Raw genomic sequence first — 24,722 nt, 5'->3', positions numbered from 1 at the left:
TCAACTAGAATATCGGATCTTCAAGTTGGGTTAACCCATCAACCATAATGCCAATAGTTAAAGTAACAAATTGCTGTTTTTGCATTGTTCGTTTAAGTGTGATTATCAAAATCATCCTATTGTGTAAATTATTTGATAGGCCTTGACCTACAAAATTCATTTCCAGTGTTATTTCTGCTTAAGTTAGCAATTTTCCATAAAATAATTAAAATCTCAGTATTCAACTCATGATATAGAAACCTTTTCTAACTGTGCTTTTTTCTCCGCCTTTTTTTGTCTGCTTCCACCAAGAAATAAAGATTTTAGACATAGGTAAGCATCTTGCTTAAAAGTTATTGTATATTTTTGAATGTCCTTTTTACTTTTCAATGTGACTATCTGACATTGTTTTCTAAGAACATTTCATCATGAGAGAGGAAACTCAGTATCACAGAACATCTAAGGAATGAAAACTACTCAAATGAACTACTATTATACAACATATTGCAACTCCTATTGTGCAGTATAATTTATATTTTCAAGTTGGCTAACAAAGTAAATTCTGTCACAAAAAAATTAGTATAATGAACATCTCTGTGTAAAAACAACAAAAAAATCTGTAAATTTCAGTTACTGACTCTGATCCATATAGAACAGAACATTTGAAGCACAGCTGGGAGAGTTTACGGAGAGTTGGGTTTGACCAATAGCCAGGGCAGATCCTGCTTTATTGGGCCCAAAGCTTATTCAGTTTGGGGGATTCTGTTTAAGAAAAAGAATCTAAAAATAGTTTACTTTGGCAAATTTTTAAAAACATAGGATCGCCTGAATACGCTGCCAGGGCCCTCATTGGTCTTGGAAGGAACCCATACAAGTGAAGGGGCCCTAAAGGTTAAGCTTTATTGACTTCCCGGTAAATTCATTGCTGCTGTAGTTTAAACTGTGTGTTTAAAACCCATTTATATTTTCCTAAGTTGAGAGAAATACTAGATTTGAGTTTTAAGAAGTAGTGTCTCCACTGACATTATTATGGAAGAAAAGACTTTCCTCGAGGCTAAGAATGAATATAGTCGAAGCAAATATATAGGCTCAAAAGTTTTCCAGATTCTGTTTGCTCTGTACGCTTAGCTGAGAAGGTACAGGGCAAGCTTGTATAATATATGAACACTTTTGACTGAAAAACTTTCCTCAGGACAGCAAAAAAAAGGGGGGAAAAATATGTTTGCAAGTAAAGCTAGCCAAAAAAAACAAGACATATTGGATACGCTAAATCTAGTTTGGCCATTAAAATAACTAATAAAATGATATTAGATAGAAAAATTAGTGATAATTTATGTGAAGTCCTTGAGATGAATAAATCCACATGACTCAGTTAAACTGTTGTGTAGAGATTGACAACTAGGAAATTTAAAAAGTTCTACTGAAAGATGTGTAGCTGTCGCATATCGGTATGACCAGGCCTGGTCCTAAGACCTTTTCCTAAGCTCCCCTATTGATCTTATGCTACCAGCTAATAGCCCAGCCGCATGCAAAAACTAACGCGGAATTTCTCCAGACTTCTGAGCCTGCAAAGCTCTGCTTTTAGAAACCACAGCAGAATATCAAACTTTTTCTGGCCTTGCCTTCTCAGTAACTGTGGAGAAAAGAAGACAACCTGGTGTGTGCACCAACTAAATGCAAAAACACTGGAGGCAATACAGAAAGCCCATCAAAGCAGCCACCTTTTAACAAGCCGGCCTGTTCCATGCCAGGCTCGGTGCCAGGTACACGGTGCTGCAGACCCACATGACAGCCCTTCCGGGTTACACAGGAACTGACAGAGGCTCAAGGAGGTTACATATCTTCCCCAAGGTACATAACTGAGAAACGGGGAGCAGAGATTTGAATGCCTCTAAAAAGTGTGTTCTTTGCACTATACCACACAGCCAGTTTTCATCTGTCCAAACGGCCAGGTTTCCATGGGCTAATGCCCTGGGTGTGCAAAAAGCTAGATTTATTTCACAATCATTTGACAAATTACCTAGAACTATCATCTCTCTGGAAAAAGAATCTATGAGGTTAGAGCTACCTTTTTTATCAACAGTACTTTATAAAACGAACCCATTATGGACTAACTCATGCTGTTTGGCAGTGATACCCATTGTAACCCCTCTCTCATGGTTCTCCTCTGTGCATTATCTCCCCTGTACAGTATCCTGGCTACATGTGGGTACTTGCATTTCCTTTATGCACCATGCATGTAAAATACACTGGTTTGGGTTTTAACTTGATATTCGTCTTTATTAAGTCAGTGTTAACTGATCACGTACCATGTGCTAGGCTCTTGGACAAATTGTAGTGTGAGACAAGTCCATGCTCTCAGAACTCCCAATCTAGTAGGGGAAACAAGATGTGCGTGTAGTGGACTAAATCACATCATCAGTGTCATTCCTTGACACTTAATCACATCCGTGGCCTGTGCCGCAAGAGTAAGTCTGTGCAGGAAGAGATCGCTGGGAGACGGGAGCGTGGGTGGGAGGTTTCCTGGAAGGTTGATACTCGACACAGCTCTAAGATGAAGTCTGCTTACACAGAACAACCAGGAGAAAGGAGAGCAGTCATGAAGAAAGTGAAACAGGGAAGAGCCCAGTCTGACTCCATGTTGGATCTGTTTCTTTTACTTTAACCCTTGCTTCCCGCTGCTTTTGTTCACTGAAAGGATCCTGTCTATGCAGAATGGCCTGCCTCAGGGAACCCTGCCCTCTGCCTGAATGTTAAGCCGAAGTGCCTTTGTTCAGGGAAGCATCCTGACCCTGTCCACCTGTGAATGGCTGCAAGAAAGAAGACATTAACACATGCCCTCCCCGAGGCTGGCCATTCCAGGAGATATTTCCAAAACTCGTGGCCTTTTTACTTTACTTCCTTATCTCCTCCCCCTCTCTGTGCTATAAAAGAAACTGGCATCCAAAGCCCGAGAAGATGGTTATTTTGAGACTGTAGCCTGCCATATTCTCGGTCTGCCGGCTTTCCGAATAAAGTGGTATCCCTGCCTCAACACCTGGTCTCCGATTTATGACCCTGTCATGCGGCAAGCAGAGGGAGCTTGGACTCGGTAACAAAAGAATATAGAGTAAGTCAAGTTACTCGCTCAGAAGAGGTGAGCGGGACGTGATCTAAGAGGAACCCGATCCACTTCAAAGTTATAATTTCGATAATACCAGAATTACCATATTGGTAATAATGAGAGACACAGGTAGAAAGGCAGGTTAGGGTCAGAGAGCTCAGGGCCTTGATTGCACTAAGGAGTTACTCTCCTGTCCTACAGCGTAACAGAGATAGTAGGGAACCGTGGTCTGATCTTGAACAAGATAGCAGCACCTCAAAGTGGCCTTTTAGGAAGGTGAGTCTGGTATCAGTGTCCAGGATGACTTGAAGATCAGTTAGAAAGCTGTTACGTGAAACCACGAGATGCTAGGTACCTGAAATAGTCTGGCAAGTCATGAAGACAATCAGCCAATAAAATAAAGGAAGGCAGAGAATGGACACACTGTGTATGGGTGATGAAAAAGAGGAGGATGTAGAAAATAACAAAGGCTTTTGAGTTCAAGTCATCAAACAGAGGACAAAATCATTGACAAAAATAGGGATTCCCTTCACTTAGTAACTAATTTATCAAAATTGACCCAAACAAAACGACGATATTTCAGCTCATCGGAGCTTCTTCATTTGGCTTAAAAAATTAAAATTCTTTTCAGGTGCTTCTTCCTATTTATACCTACCTGTGTCGTCTTCCTTTTACCAGATGATAGGATCCACCTGGCTTTCTCCTCATCCCCACTTTCCTGGCATAAACGTCGTGAAAGGCTTAGGAGTAGGCGATAGGAAGAAAAAGGAAAATATGTCTAAATCTGTAAAAATGAACAGAGAAGTCAGTTGTCAATGATTAAGTAAAGTGGAAAAATGCTTGCTTCGCTCCTCTTCGTATGTTTCATGCCCGATCAGCAGTCTTGTTAATTGGACTAACGGGGGAAAAGAATGAATAAAAATATTGAATAGTAAAATAAATATAAAAACAAGTCTTAATATTTTAAAATTCAAAATATTCTGTCATACCAAATTTATTAAGTACTTGTCAGGATATTGTATCAAATCAAAGTCTCTAGCTATACTTTAATGAATAGTTATAAATACTACCCAACATATTAAATTCTTTACATAAATGGGAGCTTCTGAAATGCTTAGAAAATAAGTTTCTTGTATATATGCTAAACATTTCCCCTTACGATGTTTATAGTGTTAGTTTGCTAACAAACCCTTTTTGTAGGTAGTAAATTTTAGCTCACTCCTGTTCCAATGCTTTAAAATTCCAAAATAAAGGAAAGTAAATTAATTAACTAATACCAGCCAAGGGGCATTTAAGCATGGAAGTCTAAAAATAAACTTTGTGAATTTTATATTGCCAATTAAAAGATCAAAGAAAGGGTCAATCACAGGTCTGTGAAATTGAACTGGTTAAAGTTTAGATACAAAACTATAAAAATTTGATTCAGCACTTCTCATTGACTTAATATTTAAAAATTAAGCAGGCACAAAAATATCACATCCCGAAACCCTGCTTGCAATAATATAAACAGTCTTTCATTAGCCAGAAAAATCACGGTTTAATTTTATACATAAATGTAATTTATGCTCCTTCAAACACTCTGTGTTCCAAGGGCTGTGGTACAGTTTCCAGCTAAAAAGATTAAAAGTGCTAATGATATCTATTCTATAGCGTGTCCTTTGCAAATATTTCTCAAGTCTAAGAAGGTTGAATTATGACAAAATAAATGAGCAAATCTAGTCTGCATTAACCAGTGGGTCTGTATCTAACTGAGTAAGATGTCGAGAAAACGTCTTGGTAGTGGTGATGATCTAGGCAGTTCAGGGTGAGTTAAGAATCAAGGCACAGTATAGTAAAGGTTCTTCACTTGATCTCAGTTTCTTTGATTTTGCTGCTATTAGTCACAATCTCAATGTTATCATAAACCTTTCTGAAATGGAACTCCCAGTCAGTCACACAAGAAGGCTACTGTACTTCTTCTGCTGCATAGAGATTTCCCCCAGTTTCCTGCACCCCAGCTGCCAGCGGCTGACCGTTTGCAGTCATCATAGGCTCCCATGTTCACAGATGTATTACTGATCTAAAAGCTCATCACCCATTTGTACCACCATCCCAGCCTCTCCAGGGCTTTGGCTTTTCAGGAAGTCAGAAGGGCAAGAACCAGCACCGCTGTCAGAAAAGTCTGTGCTTAAATCAGGTGTCCTTGAATCCCAGACGCGTCGCACACGTGGCTCAGAGCTTCTTGCCACCAGCCTGTCAACTGAAAATTTCCAAACTCACTTGTCGTTTCTTTTAGTGTTTCAGTACAGATCCCTTCTTTCACTTAGGGAAGGCTGGGACCCAAGAAGCAGCTCTAGATTGCCACAGCAAGCTGCCCTGCCGGGAATGGATGTAGCTCTTGTTTCCTGCTATTCTGTGGGGAGTATCTCCAGAGGCAGATTCTCTTCTCCAGGGCCACGTGTTCCTCCACATTTGTTCTTCTGGACAACAGAGTTCTATGCAAAATTAGAGCCTTCACTTGGTGGACATCTTTAAAGCCACTGGCATATAGTGCTTGATTTAGAAATTTCTGTGTCTTCAAGGAAGGAGTGCTTCAGGACAGGAAATAGCAAATATAAAGCACCACTTTGGACCTTCTCTTATTACTGTCCCACTGGAATAAAAGTTATGCCAATAAAGGCAAAGCTTATGACTCGAATGTCCATTATTTTTGGACCAAGAAAACTCATGCCCTATAGCTAAAGCGAGTGCCCCTGCTACTCAAGCAGCCATCTCAGAAATCTGTTGTTTTTCCTCAAAATGAGGGACATCATGAAAAAGTATGCATTCTTCATTTACCTGTATCATCATTGCTCTAGAAACAATTCAAACTGGATGTTTTAAGAAGGATCTGCGTCGTTTTAATAGTTTCGATGTTATAGTATAACAGCAGGACTAAGGAAACAAATTTGAACCTATCCAAATTTAGAGAATTTTTTTCCTTGTTTACATTTTCAGAAGTCAAGTTATAGTTTAGTTAACAGTAATTATTACACTTCTACACTGGCTAGAGTTACAAGGCAAAAAGACATAGCAATGTAAGAGGAGACAGGATACAAGCCAATATTAAGAATAGCTAATGCTTATTTTTTTTTAAGCATTTAAAAATTTTTTAAATTTATTATTTATTTATAAATTTATTTATTTTATTTATTTATTTTTGGCTGCGTTGGGTCTTCATTGCTACGCGCGGGCTTTCTCTAGTTGCGGCGAGCGGGGGCTACTCTTCCTTGCGGTGCGTGGGCTTCTCATTGCGGTGGCTTCTCTTGTTGCAGAGCACAGGCTCTAGGCACGTGGGCTTCAGTAGTTGTGGCACACGAGCTCAGTAGTTGTGGCTCGTGGGCTCAGTAGTTGTGGCTCACGGGCTCTAGAGTGCAGGCTCAGTAGTTGTGGCGCACAGCCTTAGTTGCTCCGCGGCACGTGGGATCTTCCCGGACCAGGGCTCGAACTCGTATCCCCTGCGTTGGCAGGCGGATTCTTAACCACTGCGCCACCAGGGAAGCCCAGCTAGTGCTTACTGAGTACATACTGTGTGGCAGGCACTGTCCTAAGGATTGTACTTGTACTAGTTCATGTAATCCTCTCAGCATCCTATGAAATCTGCATTATTATCACCTTTACAGATAAGGAATCTGAGGCAAAGATAAGTTAGATATCTTGCTCAAAGTCACACAGTTAGTGATAAAGCTAATGTTCAGACCTAGGCAATCTGGTCCAAAGGTCATGCTCATAGATACACAGCTGGCAAGAAAATAAAACGTATGTATGTATATTTACAACCAACTGTATGATAATTAGTATGTAATCAGGGAGATAGGAAAGACTAAAGAATCTCTCCAATGTCATGTCTTCCAAAATAGACCCAGCTTGATTGAGTTGCAGCTCTGTCACCAGCTATATATACATACCTGGAAGATCAGCTCTGCCAATATCAGACTGATTATAGGGGGAAAAAAGCCTCTATAAAATTGCTCTGAATGTTATATTGATATGTAACTTTTCACTTCATTACAAAGTAATAAACTACTACATTAAGGAACACCATATGTCTTGTTGCATTTAAAACTTCAGGCATCGGGACTTCCCTGGTGGTCCAGTGGTTAAAACTCGGTGCTCCCAGTGCAGGGGGCATGGGTTCGATCCCTGTTCGGGGAACTAAAATCCCACATGCCGTGGGGCAGCTAAGCCCGCCGTGCCTCAACAAAGAGCCCACGTGCTGCTATGAAAGATCTTGCAACTAAGACCTGATGCAGCCAAAAATAAATAAATAAGTAATTTTTTTAAATTTAAAAATAAAAATTAAATAAAATTAAATCTCAGGCATCAACTTATAAACATGATACAATAACACTGAGCGTGGCAAGTTGATCGTCAGGTCTAACCCAGTAGTTCTGAAGGGCTTTTATGTCAAATGGCTTGCATCTCTTTATGAGTTCTTCATATCACTTTTCACCCTTTTCCCCTTTCCCTCATATTTACACACTCAAGACCTCTTGCTCTAACCTGTTTCTTGTCACTAAAAGATATTAAAGGCTGGAAAGGAGAATCCGAAGGCGTTCAAGCCTTTGTGGGTCTGGGTGTTTCTCTGTCTACCAACATCACCGCCACAGAGCTTTCTAGAGCCCCAGAGGTCTCTACAGACCCCATGTGTGGCCAGCTGTCCCCTCTACCAATGTGAGAAACACCAGTGAACACTAGAACCTTTAACCACAGAACCTTTAACAACAGAAAACAGTGACTTTAGCAACAGAATCTTACAGGAGCAGTCAAGTACATGTATTCACTACTTAAAAAGAGCATTTAGTAGTAAGAACTGCTTCATTAGAACCTAACTAGTAATGAGAAAACTACTAAACCATTATTCAGGATAAATATTTTCATTTAGTTAGATTTATACTACATATTTTAAATATCTACATATAAAATAAATGGAAACAAGCATGTAAGTGTGTGCGTGTGTGGAGAGAGAAAGAGAATGAGAATAAATCAGTAAAACCAATTTTGTCATCGAAAGACTTGTGGAATCTCGGAGATTCCTACCTGTTGACGTCTTTGTCAAGGTACCAAACCATTTAAACTCTTTTTAGAATTTTTTTTTCCAGAAGGCAATATTTGCACACAGTACAAAATTACATTAATTCCAAGAATGTGGTGTTAAGTGTATGTAAGGAGATTACCTTGCAGTTTCAACTATATGTCATAATTTGTCCATTCCTTGATAACGTTGGTCTTAACCGTTTTTACAGGTAACGGGACATAACATATTTTACATTTGCACTAATTTAGATTTATAAAATTGAGGTACTCTGTATTGTGAACAAATGTCTCTATGTCACCAAATTCATAGACAGGTTTTAGAGCAGCTTAATTTGCAAATTTTAAAAATGGAAGTGATGAACCCAGCATTCTGGCTCAGTGCACTAGGCCACTAAGACTGCCTCCGTCTCTTGGATGGCCTCATTTTAGTATTTAAACGCATAGCTCAGGGCAAACGTTGTCACTGTGTCAGATTACCTTTCTAGATTCCAGTAGAGCAACCCAGACAGACACAGCACTACTTTTTTTTTCTTTCAAAAAAAGTAATTTTTTTGGAGCCAGGTTGTTTCGTTTGATTGCAAGAGAAGACAGGAGATTTCCCTACTGTGAGATGCAAGTAAAATCACTAGTATGTTATACTTCACTGGCGAGTTTGGTAGAGACACCCGTCCCCTGGAATAAACTTGAAGCCTATCACTCAAAGGCTGTATGTTAATGGCTTTGTATTGAACCAAAAAGATTCCGAGAACTTGCTTCTTTGTTTCAGGCTGGAAGCATGTTGCCTTGTAAAGGTGATTATTTTTAAGATGGCCCTTTCATAAACTGTTAAATCCCCAGCAACAGACAAGGAAGGAAAGCAATCACGTCAGAGGTTGCCACCAATTCTTCCAGCCGTTGATTGGGGGGGGGGGGGGGGAGGGGCCGGGGGGAGGGTCTCGGTTTATAATTAGTTTCTCATCAACTGTTTTATTTTGCTTTCAATTGCTGTGTTTTAGGAGTAACTTTCTTTGTGATGTTTATGTATCATCTTTCTTACAGCAGCAGCCCAGCTCATAGATACTACCTTGCCACGGATCCAGTCTCAGGGGATTTGTATGTTTCTGACACTAACACACGCAGGATTTATCGCCCGAAGTCACTTACGGGTGCAAAAGACTTGACTAAAAACGCTGAAGTGGTTGCAGGGACGGGAGAGCAGTGCCTTCCTTTTGATGAAGCCAGATGTGGGGATGGAGGGAAGGCTGTGGAAGCCACACTCATGAGTCCCAAAGGTACTGGCATTTATCAATTTGAGGATTTCTTTTTATTTAAAAAAAAAAATGTGGACAATCCAGTTAGTGCCTGATTGTGTTTCATGCTGAGTCTAATATTTTACCCTCAACTGTGTTCTGGAAGCTGTCTCATGTTTTTAAAAGCTATTTAGTGTGAAACTGCTAGAATCCTAAGTTGATTTGACAGTAAATATTAGGTTCTTGGCATTTTTTATCATACCATTTTTTTCAACTTTTGAAAGAATCACGCAACTACCCGATATCATTCAGGTCACATCCTGTTCAACTTCAAGGAAGTATCTGAATTCTTTTTTTTTTTTCCATTGTCCTGGAACTTCTTTGTCATGAATGAGTCCCGGGCCTCCTTAAAAGCCATCGCTAAGCAACCCTATTAGCTTTCACCCAGTTTGGAGCTATTAAACTTTTGTTTCTATGCCATGGGAAAAAATGCTTGCTGTGAGGAATTTCTGGAGGTAACAAGGGCTAAAATTCTATGTGATGAAGGTTTCTAGCTTTTAAACCAGTCAGGACTGACTCCTTCCTCATGTTTTATGCCATTCATTACAGTGTTTTTTGGTTTGAGGCGTTGTGTTTTTTGGGTTTTGTTTTTTTTTCATTATAGCTAGAGACTATTATGTGTACAAGGACTGGAAAAAAAGTATTTGTTGTGCTGAGTTATTCATACTAGCAAATTTCATTGTCACAAGGTCAACAAAACACTAACCTTGGCTTAGATCTGTTTTTGTTAGAATATAAAGTTCAGTGTAACAGAATATGACCTGTTTCTATAATTTATAGACGACAACACTGTACAGTGTTTATATTTAAAACACAGGTACTACCTATATGATTCACACACGAAGGACAGATTCTTACAAATTTCGGTTCTTTATTACATTTTACACTTATACGTAACATAAATGCCTGTGTTGGGTTTTTCCTAATGTGCTTGCAATCTGCAGTCTTAACCTGCTGTCTACTGCCCATGTTATCACTGGGGTTAAATGTTGGGTTTCGTGGTGGGCCTGAACATTTAATTAAAATTAATCATTTTTGAAAGATGAATAACTGTTACTTCTCTTGGATACAGGAATGGCGATCGATAAAAATGGATTAATCTACTTTGTTGATGGAACCATGATAAGAAAAGTGGATCAGAATGGAGTCATATCAACTCTCCTAGGCTCTAACGATCTGACCTCAGCCAGGCCTTTAACTTGTGACGCGAGCATGCACATTAGCCAGGTAGTGAAAGCACTGCGCCCAGTTGTCTGCTTTTCTTCTGAGTGACCTGACGTGCTGTGTCAGCGCACTAGGATGACACCGTATTGAACCGCGCGTGTCGTGGGCATCAGTCGTTGTGGTAAAGCTGTTCCATTAAATGTCTCAGGAGCTAATAAAAAGTTACTTTCTTCTCCAGTTCTGCATTTGAAGAATTCAGTGAGATACAGAACAGTTATCACTAAGAAGTGCTAATCATTTGTAATAAAATACCAGTAAAGTAGCAGCATGCAGATATTCCAAAAAGAACAAAACAGCTTAAATCTCTAATCTTTTGATTGTGTGAGGTCCTTAGGTAGTAGAGAGAACCCACTAGGATTAGTCCTCAGGGACTTATATTTAGAATTAGAAACTTTACTATTGGCCTGATTGAAAACACAAGGGGACACTAATGTATTCATAACCTAGAAAGCCCCGCACTGGGTGATTGTTACTGCTAAAAGGAACAAGTATGTTCACATCTCATTGATATGTGTTAACTCACTACTTATGATTCATTTGCTATTTGGCTAGAACTTGCAAATCTTTCAATGAGCTGCATTTTTAAATAAAATTTTATTTCCTACATTTGTCTCCACTCAAAACTTTTTAAGTTTATTTCACTGTATCTATTTTAAAAACAATTTTTAAACAGTTTATCAAATCAACGGTCATTTCCCCAGATTTTCCCAGTAAATTTCTAATTTACTCTTCTGGCAAATTAACAGCAGCTCAGTAACTGAGTAACCAGACCATTTCTTTTTTATGAAGGTACGTCTGGAATGGCCCACTGACCTAGCCATTAACCCTATGGATAACTCCATTTATGTCCTGGATAATAATGTAGTTTTACAGATCACTGAAAATCGTCAAGTGCGCATTGCTGCTGGGCGGCCCATGCATTGCCAGGTGCCAGGAGTGGAATATTCTGTGGGCAGGCACGCAGTTCAGACGACCCTGGAGTCGGCTACTGCCATTGCTGTGTCCTACAGTGGGGTCCTGTACATCACTGAAACGGACGAAAAGAAAATTAACCGGATAAGGCAAGTCACCACAGATGGGGAGATCTCCCTGGTTGCTGGGATACCGTCAGAGTGTGACTGCAAAAACGATGCCAATTGTGACTGCTACCAGAGCGGAGATGGCTATGCCAAAGATGCCAAACTGAGCGCTCCGTCCTCCCTTGCCGCCTCTCCGGATGGTACCCTGTACATTGCAGACCTAGGAAACATTCGGATCCGGGCTGTGTCAAAGAACAAGCCTTTACTTAACTCTATGAACTTCTATGAAGTTGCCTCTCCAACTGATCAAGAACTCTATATCTTTGACATCAATGGCACTCACCAGTATACTGTGAGTTTAGTCACTGGCGATTATCTGTACAATTTTAGCTACAGCAATGACAATGATATTACTGCTGTGACCGACAGTAACGGCAATACCCTTAGGATTAGACGGGACCCAAATCGGATGCCAGTTCGAGTGGTGTCTCCTGATAACCAAGTGATATGGCTGACCATAGGAACAAATGGATGTTTGAAAAGCATGACCGCTCAAGGACTGGAATTAGTTTTGTTTACTTACCATGGCAACAGCGGCCTTTTAGCCACTAAAAGCGATGAAACTGGATGGACAACATTTTTTGAGTAAGTAAATCAAAATTCTACTCTGATTATAAAATACAGTGATATAATAATGTAATCTAAAATAATAACAGTATAATCCATTTTCTGTTTATTTGTTCATTTTTATTGAAGTATAGTTGGTTTACAATGTTGTGTTAGTTTCAGGTGTACAGCAAAATGATTCAGTTATACATATATATATATTTCTTTTTCAGGTTCTTTTCCATTATAAGTTATTACAAGATATGGAATATAGTTCCCTGTGCTATACACTAGGTCCTTGTTGTTTGTCTATTTTATGTACAGTAGTGTGGATAATAATAGTACAATCTTAAGGGCAAGTGGGATCCAGCTTTTTGGGGGGCCTGGAGCTTCTGTAATTTGGGGATCCCTTTTTCTGAAAAAAAAAAAAAAAAAAGACAAAATTGGACTCAGGGCCTTGGAAGGGACCCAGGCAAGTGGGGAGCCCTGAAGCTTAAGTTTCATTACCATCGAGGTCAATCTACCTCTGCTTAAAGATTAATTTAATATTTTGCTTCATACAGACCTAATATATTAGCAGCAAACTTTTGGGGAAACATACTGCAGCCTTGGCTTTAGGCAAAAACTTTTGGGGTTTATATTTGCCCGTGTGCTAAAGCTGACTGTTGTGGGAGCTGTCACTGAAGGGAAGCTTTAAAAACATTTACAATGAACTTGGCTGATCCCATCAGCACCACAGATAGAAGGGCTTAACTTTGTATAATCAGTTATTGGAGAATCTAAACTCCACTTATAAGAACCTTACCACTAAATGCAAATCAGAGATAGCTGGTCACTCTGAAAGCATATGAAAAAGTAGAAGGAGCGTCCAGCTGGGGTTTTCTACTAAAGTTGTGGAGGAGTGGCCCAGGCAATGTGCTCTTTGAACAGTCACATTTTGTGACTGTGTAAAATCACTTTCCATTACTTGTTCATTCCACTAACATTGCACAAACCATAAGGGGAAATTAGATGTGCAGAGACGGCATGCTGACAAATGCAAAATACTCCTGGAAATGAATATTGAGTTCCTTAGCGTGACTTTTTTGATGAAATGCTGAAGCAAATGTACTTTCTGTAGGAACACAGCTCCAAATTTATGATAAAAGTCAGTAGAAAAAAATGATCCAATATACAAATATTTTCCATACAACTTTTCTGGAATAGAACTTACACATTAGGCTTAGTTCTCCTGTAGCTTGGATTTCTCCAGCAGCATGATTTTGTCAGCGGAACAAACCTTTGCAATTGAATTACATAAAAATTCTGTTCTTAGCATTTCTTTTGCTCATTTTAGGATCACAATAGGAAAGGAATAAATTGGAAGTTAATGGCAAGCACTTACTTTCAAAGTGATAGCAGGCTCTATTGCCAAAGAGGCGAAAAAAGAGTACAGTAAAAGTGCTCCCATCAGATGAGACTGGGCAGGAGAGCCGCTCTGATTATAAGATCTTCAGGAAATGATGGTGGCATTGGTAGGGTTTCGGTTTAAAAGCAGGGGGGAAAATAGAGAAATAAGGTTTTAGTACAGTCTAGGACTCAGGCTCTGCTCTGTGAGCCATTTTTGAATGTGTTCTTATTTGTTCCTGGGAATTGACAATGCACAGAAGTTCATCATGTGGGTTACTACTGACACATGAACTTCTGCAACACATATACAGGTTCACTAATGACCTACAATGAGAAATGGATATACTCCATTGGTGGAGTTGATGTGGGATAGTATAAACAAATTTGGGATTTTTACTTTTTTAATATTATGGTACACAAAGAAGACACATTTCTCTAGTACTAAACACTCTCCAAGAATTTCAGACTTAGTGAAGAATCAACATGACTGTTAAGGTAGAGGTTGAGTTGGCAAACCTGTCTTGTGAATATAATGGGCAAGCATTGTTTTCAAGAATGAAAGTTTTTAATTAATTAAAATAAATCACAATGATATTTGCACTAATACAGACCCATTACACATCATATTTAAAGTATATCTGTTAAGTCTTACATCTAGATAAATTACAATAAAGGCAACTATTCCAAAAAGCATTATTGAAGTATTCCACCAAATATAAACTTCATGATTATATACACACACACGCATATAAACATGTGTTTGCTATAACTTAAGAATATAGTAGTTTACAGTACTTGAGGAAACAGCTTTTCTAATAAAAGAAACAGAAATATTGCTTTCAAAAAACAGTGTTTTTGTTAATTTTCCTTTAGATGTTTGCAGCAAAGACATGATTTAAAAATTTCCAAGAAACATTTATGCACTTTGCAAAACAGTGTATTACCGTACAAGACAGAAAAAAAAATAGAGCATTTAACCTAAGTAATTCAGAATCATCATATCAGAATGACAAATGATCATTTTTTTCTTTCTGTACATTCTTATAATTTAGCTGTGAATGAGCAAGGGTCCACCCTTTCTAAGGGTGAGAAACTTTAAAACACGTTCAAAAGTAAGTGCGTAAAAGAAGGGAAAGGAGGGTCATCAGGCAGCCCCTCCGAAAGCACCCTCTGGATTCTGGCAGAGTGGCCCCTTTCTGTCTGTGTAAGTCTGAGATTGTTGATGGATAAACTCAACCCCCCACCTCTACTCGTCAGAGCCTTGACAACAACAGTTTCTGCTTATTCTGTGCTGACTCGGATATATGAGACTGGATGTGAAGGTTCTAGAAGAGCCAGAGGGGACTCTGAATCCCTGCCAGGCTTCCTTGATGTTTGTCGTTACTAGTGAGCTGGCAGACTCCCAGAATCCTAGTACATGTCTGTAATATTTCCCCTCACATTCTTATAGTACTACATGTCTAATTTACACCTTTTAAGGGTACTTGGTACTTTCGTAAAGAAGGGATGTGAGAGGTTTGACAATGGTCAGAGTTTTACCAAAACCACAAGGAGATTATGGGGGAAAAAAACACACTTCACAGTTGAAAAATACCTGTTTTCCATGACTTTTGTGACACTAGTTCCTAGATCTGATACATGCTGTATCTATCGTTATGTACAAATACCTTGCAAAGAAAGATTAAACTTTTCAGCCCAAATTCCCATTTGTATGTGTCCAGCTTTTTAGCTAGCCTAGTGTCTAAAAAGCCTTGAGATTAAAGCCTTATAGGATAGAAACAGATGGAAGAAGACCTGGCATCAATAAATTGCCTACCAATAAAAAGTGCAGTCACTGCAGTTTCTACCAAAGAAATTTTAAAAGAGAATTAGCTGAAATTGTTTACCTTACATGTTTTAATTTCACTTCTTTTTTTCTTGGTGCAAACTTTCATTTACCATCAGCATGTCACAGTATTGTGACATGTATGTCACAGAATGTACAGAATGAAATGTGAAAGTATTTTCTAAAATGCAAGCTGTGCCGTTATCTCTGTGGCTCCCACGGCTCCTGGAAGCTTGCAGTGCATGTAGGACGCTCCCAATAGCTATTTGTTGAATGAAGGGATAGAGGAGTAAACCAAATATGGGTCAGGTGAACGGTTATTTATAGAGAAGAGTCTGATAAAACCTAGAGCTGCCTCCCTTGGAAGAGTATCATGTAAATATTTGCCTTCTGAAACAGTTCAGACCTTTCCGTACCAAGAGTTAATGCTGAAAATATTAACACTTCTCATTTTTGTTGTTGATTTTTTGAAATATATTTACCTACTATTACACATTTACTCTCTTTTGCTTTATAAAGTAAGGACTTCCTCAGTTGACCTTGTTATTACAATAATTAACGAAAATGAAAACTTCATACTGGTAGCACTTTCTTCTGAAATGTTGGGATTAAAGAGTTAAAGACAGAAAACGTTTCCCACGCAAATACAGTTAAAGTATACTGTTGCCCCGGTATCAGGAAGAATGGCTCTAGGAAAAGGAAACCCGACTCTCAACTTGAGAGTCTCATCAGTCACCAATAAAATAGGGTGACTTTTTAGGGTTCACCGGTAGTTTGCAAAGCACAAGAAACCTTCATTTCAGAAACTGGAGATACCGTCTTTGGGGCAGCAATTTCTCTCCGTGTTACTTGTTATTTTTGTGTCCCTACTATGATTTGTTAGAGAAGTGGCCAGTATTCTTAGACATGCTACAGACGGTGTGATAGGAAGACAGACGTCAGGTAGTTTATAACTCAGCTCTGAAATCCCTGAGTTAGACTAATATGTTTCACGAGCAGAATAATTATTTGTTGCTAATTGAATAAGCCATCTTGCCTCAGACCTCCTCTTCCATTGACTTGTTGGGCGGTAGAAAGGATGTCCGTCTAGCTCTGGGGTCCCCTTGTCTGAGGACCCTGTGATAAGCCTAGTTACCCCCTTCACTTAGTATTAGGGATTATTTTCTGCTGCTCTTCGTACCATTTTAAAACAATTATCACCCATTATAATTCCTTAGCTAGAGTAATTCCAGGGAGACCCAAAATATCTTACCTGCTAGAAATCTATTATTTAAAAAGTTCATAGCCAGAGCGAAACCTCAGTTCTTACACTTGAATGCACACAAAAGCAAACCCAGTGTATTGAATTGGGCAATAGAGTAAATTATTTAATGACTAATGGCATTTCACAGTTCTCTGCTTGCTTACTCCATAAGAGACAAACCGTGCGGGCATATCTAGAGGCTCTTCTGTCTGCTTAGAGAAGACAACATGGAAAAAAAAGCTCTGAGTTCTGGCTGACGTGTACATGCACACAGCCGGGTTGGTGGCAGTTTTCTATCTTGGGACTTTGAATATTTGGAGCTTTATATGCACGGGGCTGACTGTGGTCTTTCGTGAGCTCTATTCAGATTCACGGAGCAAATAAATGAGTTTCAGCTCTTACACGTTTATGTAGGTGTATGTGGGTCTCCAGCTTCGCATTTGGGTGCTCTGTTGTCCCTCGTTCAAGCTGAGGAATTTCAGAATGAGCTTCTTAACCATTTCTTCATAATGAACGTAACCCCGAGCCCACAACAGATCCACAGCTGCCACTGACGTCAGTTCCGATCGTCTGGGAGAAGATGGAAAAGGGGATCTCAGAGGAGGAGAGAGAGGCAGCGTAAAGAGTAACTGGGCTTCAGATCCAAAACAGGGTGCGGAAAGCGCAGATAACCTAGGAAAACTCAGTGATGGTTATTCCAGGTCAGGAAAGATGCGTCCGGCCCCGTTGACACTGAATCATGTCTAAATAGCTGGACATCTGTGCCAGGCTGTGTTCTCCTGATGTGTGTGTGTGACTGTAATAGCTCATGATGTTAGCAAAATTGCAGAGGCGTCTTCCATGGGACAAAACTGAGAAGATAACCTTTCCCTTGGTAGGCATCCGACATCCAAGCCTAAAAATTCAAACGCTGAAACCACGTTTCATTGCTGTTTCTGCCCAAAATTGCATTAAAAACAAAGCAACCCATTTTACAAATACATTTCTAAAACTGGTGCCCAATTCCTCTCCTTTATTTTCCTTTTTCTCTTTCTTTCCTCATGGAAGAAGACATTTGCTGCATTAAGGATGATTTTAAGAGATTTTTATCAGCAGATCACTTAAATCCATGGGAAAATGCTGTGGTTGATTTCCATTTTTGCTGTTTTGTTTAATTGTTTAATAGTTTTGCTTTAAGTTTGTAACCAGAATGTATAGTCGCAGGGACATCAGTAAAAAAAACTGTGTAGGCAATTGAATAATTGTACATTTTTGTACATTTCAAACACTAACTTGAACGCTACTAAGGCAATGCTTTTACTAATGCTTGATTTAATCCAATTTTCTTCTGCAATCTAGTTTTAAGGAAAAATTAGTTCTGTCCAGGTTTCAAAGCGGAAAGGGAAATGGGGAAATTGTGTGTTATTCAGATTTTTTGAGAAAATTCCAGGAAACATAAAAACAGATTAGTCAGATTTTCTCAGCACATCGCAGTGTACATATAACATAAGATGTCCCGGTTTCTCAGTACAGTTTGCGGTGCGCCGACAGTTGCAGGCTACGTTAACGCTTTCACTTCCATCAGGCAGTTAATGTTCTAGGTGTGCTCAGTTGCTCCGTAATGGTTCAAAACCGAGGACATGCCGCTTCCAAAAGTATCGATTCCTTCCTTAAACTAATCGCATAGCTGTCTAAGTTAGATGATCTGATAGCATCATATCGGGGTGTGTCAGCAACTTCCCTTACACAGTGATTATCAGATGATTTACTTACTCTAAGAGCAAGTTATACACACCAGCCATTTTAAAGGGTTGTCTGATAACAGGGCAAGAAATCTACACGGTGACAACCAGTGAAAGGGAACTTTATTATTTTATAATCACAGAACTGAAGATGGACAGTTGGGTATTTTCCAGAGACTGTCCGGCGTCTTTGACTGATTCCTGTGATATCGAAATAAAAGCAACCTCCGCATCCCTCCCTCCAGGCTACCCTAACTCCTAGACTCCCAGGAGAAGCCCCTTGCCTGTGTTCCAGGATCCTGGCTTCAGAATATCTTGAGGTGTCAAAGCAGAGCTGATATGGGCTCTGCTCTTTTCTGGACTCCATCCCAGGGCTGGGGGAGATGACCTAGGAAGGAGACAAGCTGGCTGGGGACTCCTCAATCCCCTCATCCCTGATTCCTCATAGCATCCCGCCCATCCAGCCCCACTGCCCTGTCTCTTAAACAACACACACTTCAAAACAGATTTCCTAGACCTCAGTTCATCCCAAAGTTCAATCTGTGGTTCTTTTTTTTTTTTTTTTAACATCTTTATTGGAGTATAATTGCTTTACAATGGTGTGTTCGTTTCTTCCATATAACAAAGTGAATCAGCTATACATATACACATATCCCCATATCCCCTCCCTCTTGCGTCTCCCTCCCACCCTCCCTACCCCACCCTTCTAGGTGGTCGCAAAGCACCGAGCTGATCTCCCTGTGCTATGCGGCTGCTTCCCACTAGCTATCTGTTTTACATTTGGTAGTGTATATATGTCCATGCCACTCTCTCACTTCGTCCCAGCTTACCCTTCCCCCTCCCCATGTCCTCAAGTCCATTCTCTATGTCTGCGTCTTTATTCCTGTCCTGCCCCTAGGTTCTTCAGAACCATTTTTTTTTTTAGATTCCATATATAATCTGAGGTTCTGAAAGTGAGACCCCTAAAGGTAGGAAGCAAGGTGAGCAAGCCGAGGCGGGGTGCTCCAGGCCAGAGCAGAGCATTTCCTTGGGAGGCAGAGCATGGTAGGTTTTAGGAAGAACGTTCATCTCAGAATGACAAGAGCGTAGAGCGTGTGTGGAAGTAGGAAAAGGAGAGTAGATGGAGATCACAGTTTTTTGTTTTTTGTTTTTTTAACAATTTTAATGATGTAGTGAGATGTGGGCTTTTATTTATTTATTTATTTATTTATTTATTTATTTATTTATTTATTTATTTATTTATTTATTTATTTATGGCTGTGTTGGGTCTTCGTTTCTGTGCGAGGGCTTTCTCCAGTTGTGGCAAGTGGGGGCCACTCTTGATCGCGGTGCGCGGGCCTCTCATTATCGCGGCCTCTCTTGTTGCGGAGCACAGGCTCCAGACGCGCAGGCTCAGCAGTTGTGGCTCACGGGCCCAGTTGCTCCGCGGCATGTGGGATCCTCCCAGACCAGGGCTCGAACCCGTGTCCCCTGCATTGGCAGGCAGACTCTCAACCACTGCACCACCAGGGAAGCCCGAGATAACAGTTTTGATCAAGCAGGGCTTAAACTGACCACCTGGTGATCCTGGGTGGACAGGCTTCCCATGAAGGAGATTACCAGGAAGACAACATGGTCCATCTGGGGACAATGTAAGGATGGGTTGAATGTAGTAAAGTAGGAGGCTGAGAAAAGGGGGAGAGAGGAGTGAGGAGACAGTAAATCTAGTTGGGAGGTGAAGACCTGACCCACAGATGGGCACTGAAGTTACAGAGAAGGAGGTGGTTAGTCATTAGGGAATGAAATCTAACATGGTGACTGAATGCAAGAGGGGAGGGAAAAGAGAATCTGCTGACCTAGTGACCAAGTGGGTAGGAAATACAGGGAGGACGCAGGTTGGTAGAAACAGGTGAGCTCTGATTTGGAAATTATGGCTTTGAGGGGACCGTAGTCCAGCCCAGCATGTGGTCGGAAACAGCCAGTGAGAACTCAGGGCAAGTCAGTTGTAGAGATGTGGGCATGGTGGCCGTGGAAAGAGCTGAGCCCCGAGTGTGAATGAAATTACACTGGAAACATCTAGCTGGGGCGGAAAAGTGTGAATATATGAATTTACAGACTAGGGTTTCCTATGGCTTAACAACAGAGACAGTACGAGTGTTCACACTTCAGGGTCGCCTTTTCTGCTACTGGATGCCATCCCCCCCGATTATTGATGCCATCAAATCTGTGTCTCGCCTTGTGTGTTACCTCCCCTTCTGTATTTGTCCCCCCTTTTCTCCCTCACGTTCCTTGACTGCCTACGTTTGACCATCCCTCTGCTTTCCCTCTGTCCTCATGCTTTCCACGATACTCACTTTCTCTCATAAAGCTTGCGAATAGACAGCATTTTAGTCTAAATGTTATTTCATCTTAGATTCCCAGTCTACCCACTACATCTATTGTTTTTCCTCCCAATCCTTCCTTATTTCCAAATCATTGACATCTCATTAGTTCCTTGATGCCTCTTTCTCTCTGTTCTCTATTTGTTCTCTTTTCTGAGAAGCAGCTTAAGCTGATTGGAAAAAGGCATTCGGTTTGGAAACTAAGAACCTGGGTTCCAGCCTGATTTTGTCACTTACTCCTATCTCTGTGACTCTGGGCAAGTCAGGGCACCTCTCTAAAATTCTGTGCCCTCACCTGCGAAGTGAAAGTCTTCTTAGTGATTAAAAATTCCTGCCTGCTCTAAAACAATTTGTGATTCTGCCGTTTCTCCCCAACTTTTCCTAGGTCCCCATCAAGGCTTATTCCAAAAGAAACAACATTTAACAAGTTACCAAATGTCTTTTGCTAAAATAGTTAGGCATGTGGCATTTCAGCCAAACCTAGTATCTATTATGCTTGTGGTAGTCATAGCAATTCACAATAATAAAATTTCTCATTCCAGATGGGCTTCCTACTTTGCTTTTAACCTTTCCAGCTTTACCGTAAGTCTTTCACATCCTCCTTGTCTTCACTCACTGCACAGCCATTTCCTGGGTGGGTCTCAGTGAGTGGCCAGAATACAAAGAGGGAAGCTCAGGAGAAGGATGGGTTTGTCCTCTGAGCGCTCCCGGGCCCCATGGAATCAGTCAAGGAGGACGAGGGCATACACAGTTCTGTTTGACAGATTCTTTGGAACAAAAATTTCCCTGACATCCCCTATCCAGCAAGTCTACATTTCAAGACCTGGGCAAGACCTGTTGTCTAAACAAATACGATGTGTCCCACTCGTTTCAACCTTCCTTAGTGAATAAACATTTTCTAAATGGTTTAAATAAGATCCTCTCTTAATGACGGCTCACCCACAATCTTTCAAACCACAAAGGGAACTCATTCTGAGCTGGTCATTATCACTTCGTCAGCTCTCCCTGACATGGTGATGACCACGGAAGGAAAGAGGCATTGGGCCACTTTTCTTGAATTCGATCTTTGAAAAATATCGAAAATATTGAAAAATGTCATATCCATGACCACCTGTCACTAGGCTCAATGTTCAAAGTAAGGGCGGGACCAGAGGTGAGAAAGAAAAGATCTGCCTTTGTCTGTGGTCTTCTGAACTCATGTTATCTGTGTGCTGGAAAACAGAGGATAGTGGCTTGACTGTAGACCACTGCCCTTTCTGGGTTTATGAAGCAAAGCAACGGCCAGAATTTTGCCCCATTGCAAGACCTCTGAATAAAATGCAACAGCAGCAAAGAAATTTAAATGTGTTAACCCCTCTTTCCACTCCCACCCTTGCAGTTCCACCCTTTCTCATCAGGATCCTCTTAGCACTGGAGACAAACATCATGTAAAATAATACCTTCTTTTGTCTTTCTTATTTTGCATCTTCCCCGTTATTTTTGGTAACGTGTGGGTAGCAGACAACTAATTACCAGATGAACCAATGATTGAAGAGCTGGTTGATTGCTCTACTTCCCTTGATGATGGAAGCATTTTGCATTTTCTCTTCAGAACCTGATTTTTTGAGGATTTCTAACTGACAACATTGCTCCTGAATTCAAAGAAATTACGATTTGCCTGTGAGATCACTGTTGAAATATACAAACCCCAGTTTCGTTCCCAGAACACTTAAATGTAAATTCTTTTGATATGAGTGTTACAGATCACATTATTGCTATTAGGATTCCAGATCAGTCCACCACGAGAAGTTTAAGTCAGGTTCTGTTCTGGTTTTGCTGTTTGTCACGTCCTTCATCAGGAATGCAGATCCAGGACCGATTTGTTCATATGTTCTTGTTATGATGAGGTTGGTAATTTTGTTCTGCTTTACCACAATGACAGATAAGAAGTTATTACGGGTTAGCATTGTGAGAAAAGTATTGCCAAACAGATGGCAAGATTGGGGGGGGATTTTGTTTGGGGGGTGTTTTTTTTTTTTTGATTTTGCAGGCTGTTAAACGATGAAAGGACATTGGATTAAAGGAACTCTGATAGATGGGAGAAAAGATTCTCCCTCTGTGTCAGGGGGACAGTGGGGGAAAGACAGGTTGATTACGTCTTTCCTGGGACTCCATACTGGGACTCAAGTCTAAAAGCGCACAGATGTAGCCCCACTAAGCAGCTTATTCTGGATGGCCCTGGGGAAGACACGGAAGAGCCAGCCATGACCGGCACCCATCCAGACCAACACCTCCTGATGTCTCAACTTCTCAAGGCAGGCTGATTTGGACTAGAGAAACCAGTCAGAGGTGACACATGCGTTTAGCTGGCTGGTGTCCATTCCTCTACAGGTGAAGAGAATCAAGGTCTGGGAGAGGGGCATTGCCAACATTTTAGGAGTAAATACATACATTTGTCTCACCTTTGAGACCAGTTCAGCGTCAGGCTGAATCGCAAACCAAGGGGGACCGGGCAGCCCACTCCTCAAAAGAGCCGCCCCTCTCAGGGCGATGACTGCCTCTCTTCGCTGGTTTGCTTGCTTCTCTAAAGCCCTGCTCTGATGGACACAGATTTTTCTCAAAAGCAGAAGGTAATTTTAGAAACGAAACATTTGATTAAAGAAGCCTTGGGACTTCCCTGGCGGTCCAGTGGTTAAGACTCAGCGCTTCCACTGCAGGGGGGCTCGGGTTCAATCCCTGGTCGGGGAACTAAGATCCCACATGGCGCGCGGGGCGGCCAAAAAAAGAAGAAGCCATGTTATGGGGAAGCACTGAAGACAACAGATAATCCTGTTGAGTTTTAAAGAAAACTTGTTACCTTTGTTGAATGATGTTAGTTGACTCTACTGTAATGTATCAACTGAATTGAATGTTTGCTTTTGAACAATGACTTTTTTGGGGGTAAGAGTTAAAAGGCTTAGAACAAGCTAACAGACAACAGAAATAAGTATATCAGATTTTTTAATGCAACAAACTACATGTTAATTGTTACCTTATTCTTTTTATCTTTGGTAGACACTTTTAAAAGAAAAGAAAATAATTTTGTTGTGTTTAACTCACCAACGTGTGGTGTATAATGAAGACAGAACTAGAATAAATTAGTTTTGTTCTGATTTTTTAGAACACTTGCAAAAAAAAGTTTTCAACAACTTTGTTTCCACCTGAATACACTTGCGGTATCAATAGTCTCTTGACCTTGGCTGGTGACAGTCTCGGTCAGTGTTTCTGTCCGTTGAGGAACGACCTAGAAGATGTTTGAGCAGGGAAGTGTTGTACTCGGGGGCGGGGGGCGGTTTCGGAAGATGGATTTGGTAGCCGTGAGCACGGGGAGAGGCAACAAGACCAGCTTTTGAAATCTGGGGTGGCTGTGGGAGTGGGAAGACACGTGAGAGACATTGTGAAGGAAAAGTGAAGAGTTGGGAACTTGTGTCTGTAAAGCGGAGCGAGAGAGAAAATTTCACGTCAGAACGGAATCAGCGTCTTCGACTGAGAAGGTCTGAGGCTCTGGCTTTCCGGGGCATTTGTCAATAATCCTGCTGTTTAGGAAACTTAAAAAGAGATTTAAAAATATACCACAAAGGCTAAAACAGCAAGTCTAGGCAAAATAACGCAATCAAAATGAAAAACGAACAAATAGAGAAGCATCAGTGAAAAGCTTCCCAAAGGTCGTGGGGAGCCTGAGAGGTTTGTCTTTTCCAGCAAGGGGCCTTTGTCAAGAGGGGTCAGCCGGGAGCAGAAAAGAATGTGCTGTGTGATGAATTTGAAGCTGTGAGGCTGAGACCAGATGAGTGGAAAGGGGGGCATCAAGTTGATGTTCTAGTCAGATTGCCTGGAGCCTATCGCACTGTAAATTCAAGAAACTCATAAAAGAAAACCATGTCTCAAATCTAC

General features: G+C 40.7%; 1 protein-coding gene across 4 annotated transcripts in view; it reads left to right on the top strand.

The window, feature by feature from the left end:
• Window positions 1-24,722, top strand: part of LOC133081392 (teneurin-3) — a 319,076-nt gene that overhangs the window by 268,821 nt on the left and 25,533 nt on the right. For 2 of the 4 annotated variants that reach the window (XM_061177486.1, XM_061177487.1), the window contains exons 18-21: window positions 292-312; window positions 9,176-9,408; window positions 10,499-10,653; window positions 11,440-12,314. In XM_061177486.1, the coding sequence (XP_061033469.1) occupies window positions 292-312; window positions 9,176-9,408; window positions 10,499-10,653; window positions 11,440-12,314 (1,284 nt within the window). The remainder of the gene's footprint in view (window positions 1-291; window positions 313-9,175; window positions 9,409-10,498; window positions 10,654-11,439; window positions 12,315-24,722) is intronic. The other 2 variants (XM_061177485.1, XM_061177484.1) reach the window with 2 other exon arrangements.

The sequence above is a fragment of the Eubalaena glacialis genome, chromosome 20 (assembly GCF_028564815.1).
Source record: "Eubalaena glacialis isolate mEubGla1 chromosome 20, mEubGla1.1.hap2.+ XY, whole genome shotgun sequence".
Taxonomy (NCBI): Eukaryota; Metazoa; Chordata; class Mammalia; order Artiodactyla; family Balaenidae; genus Eubalaena; species Eubalaena glacialis.
The sequence above is the reverse complement of the archived record's forward strand: the minus strand, read 5'-3'. Positions and strand labels throughout refer to the sequence as shown.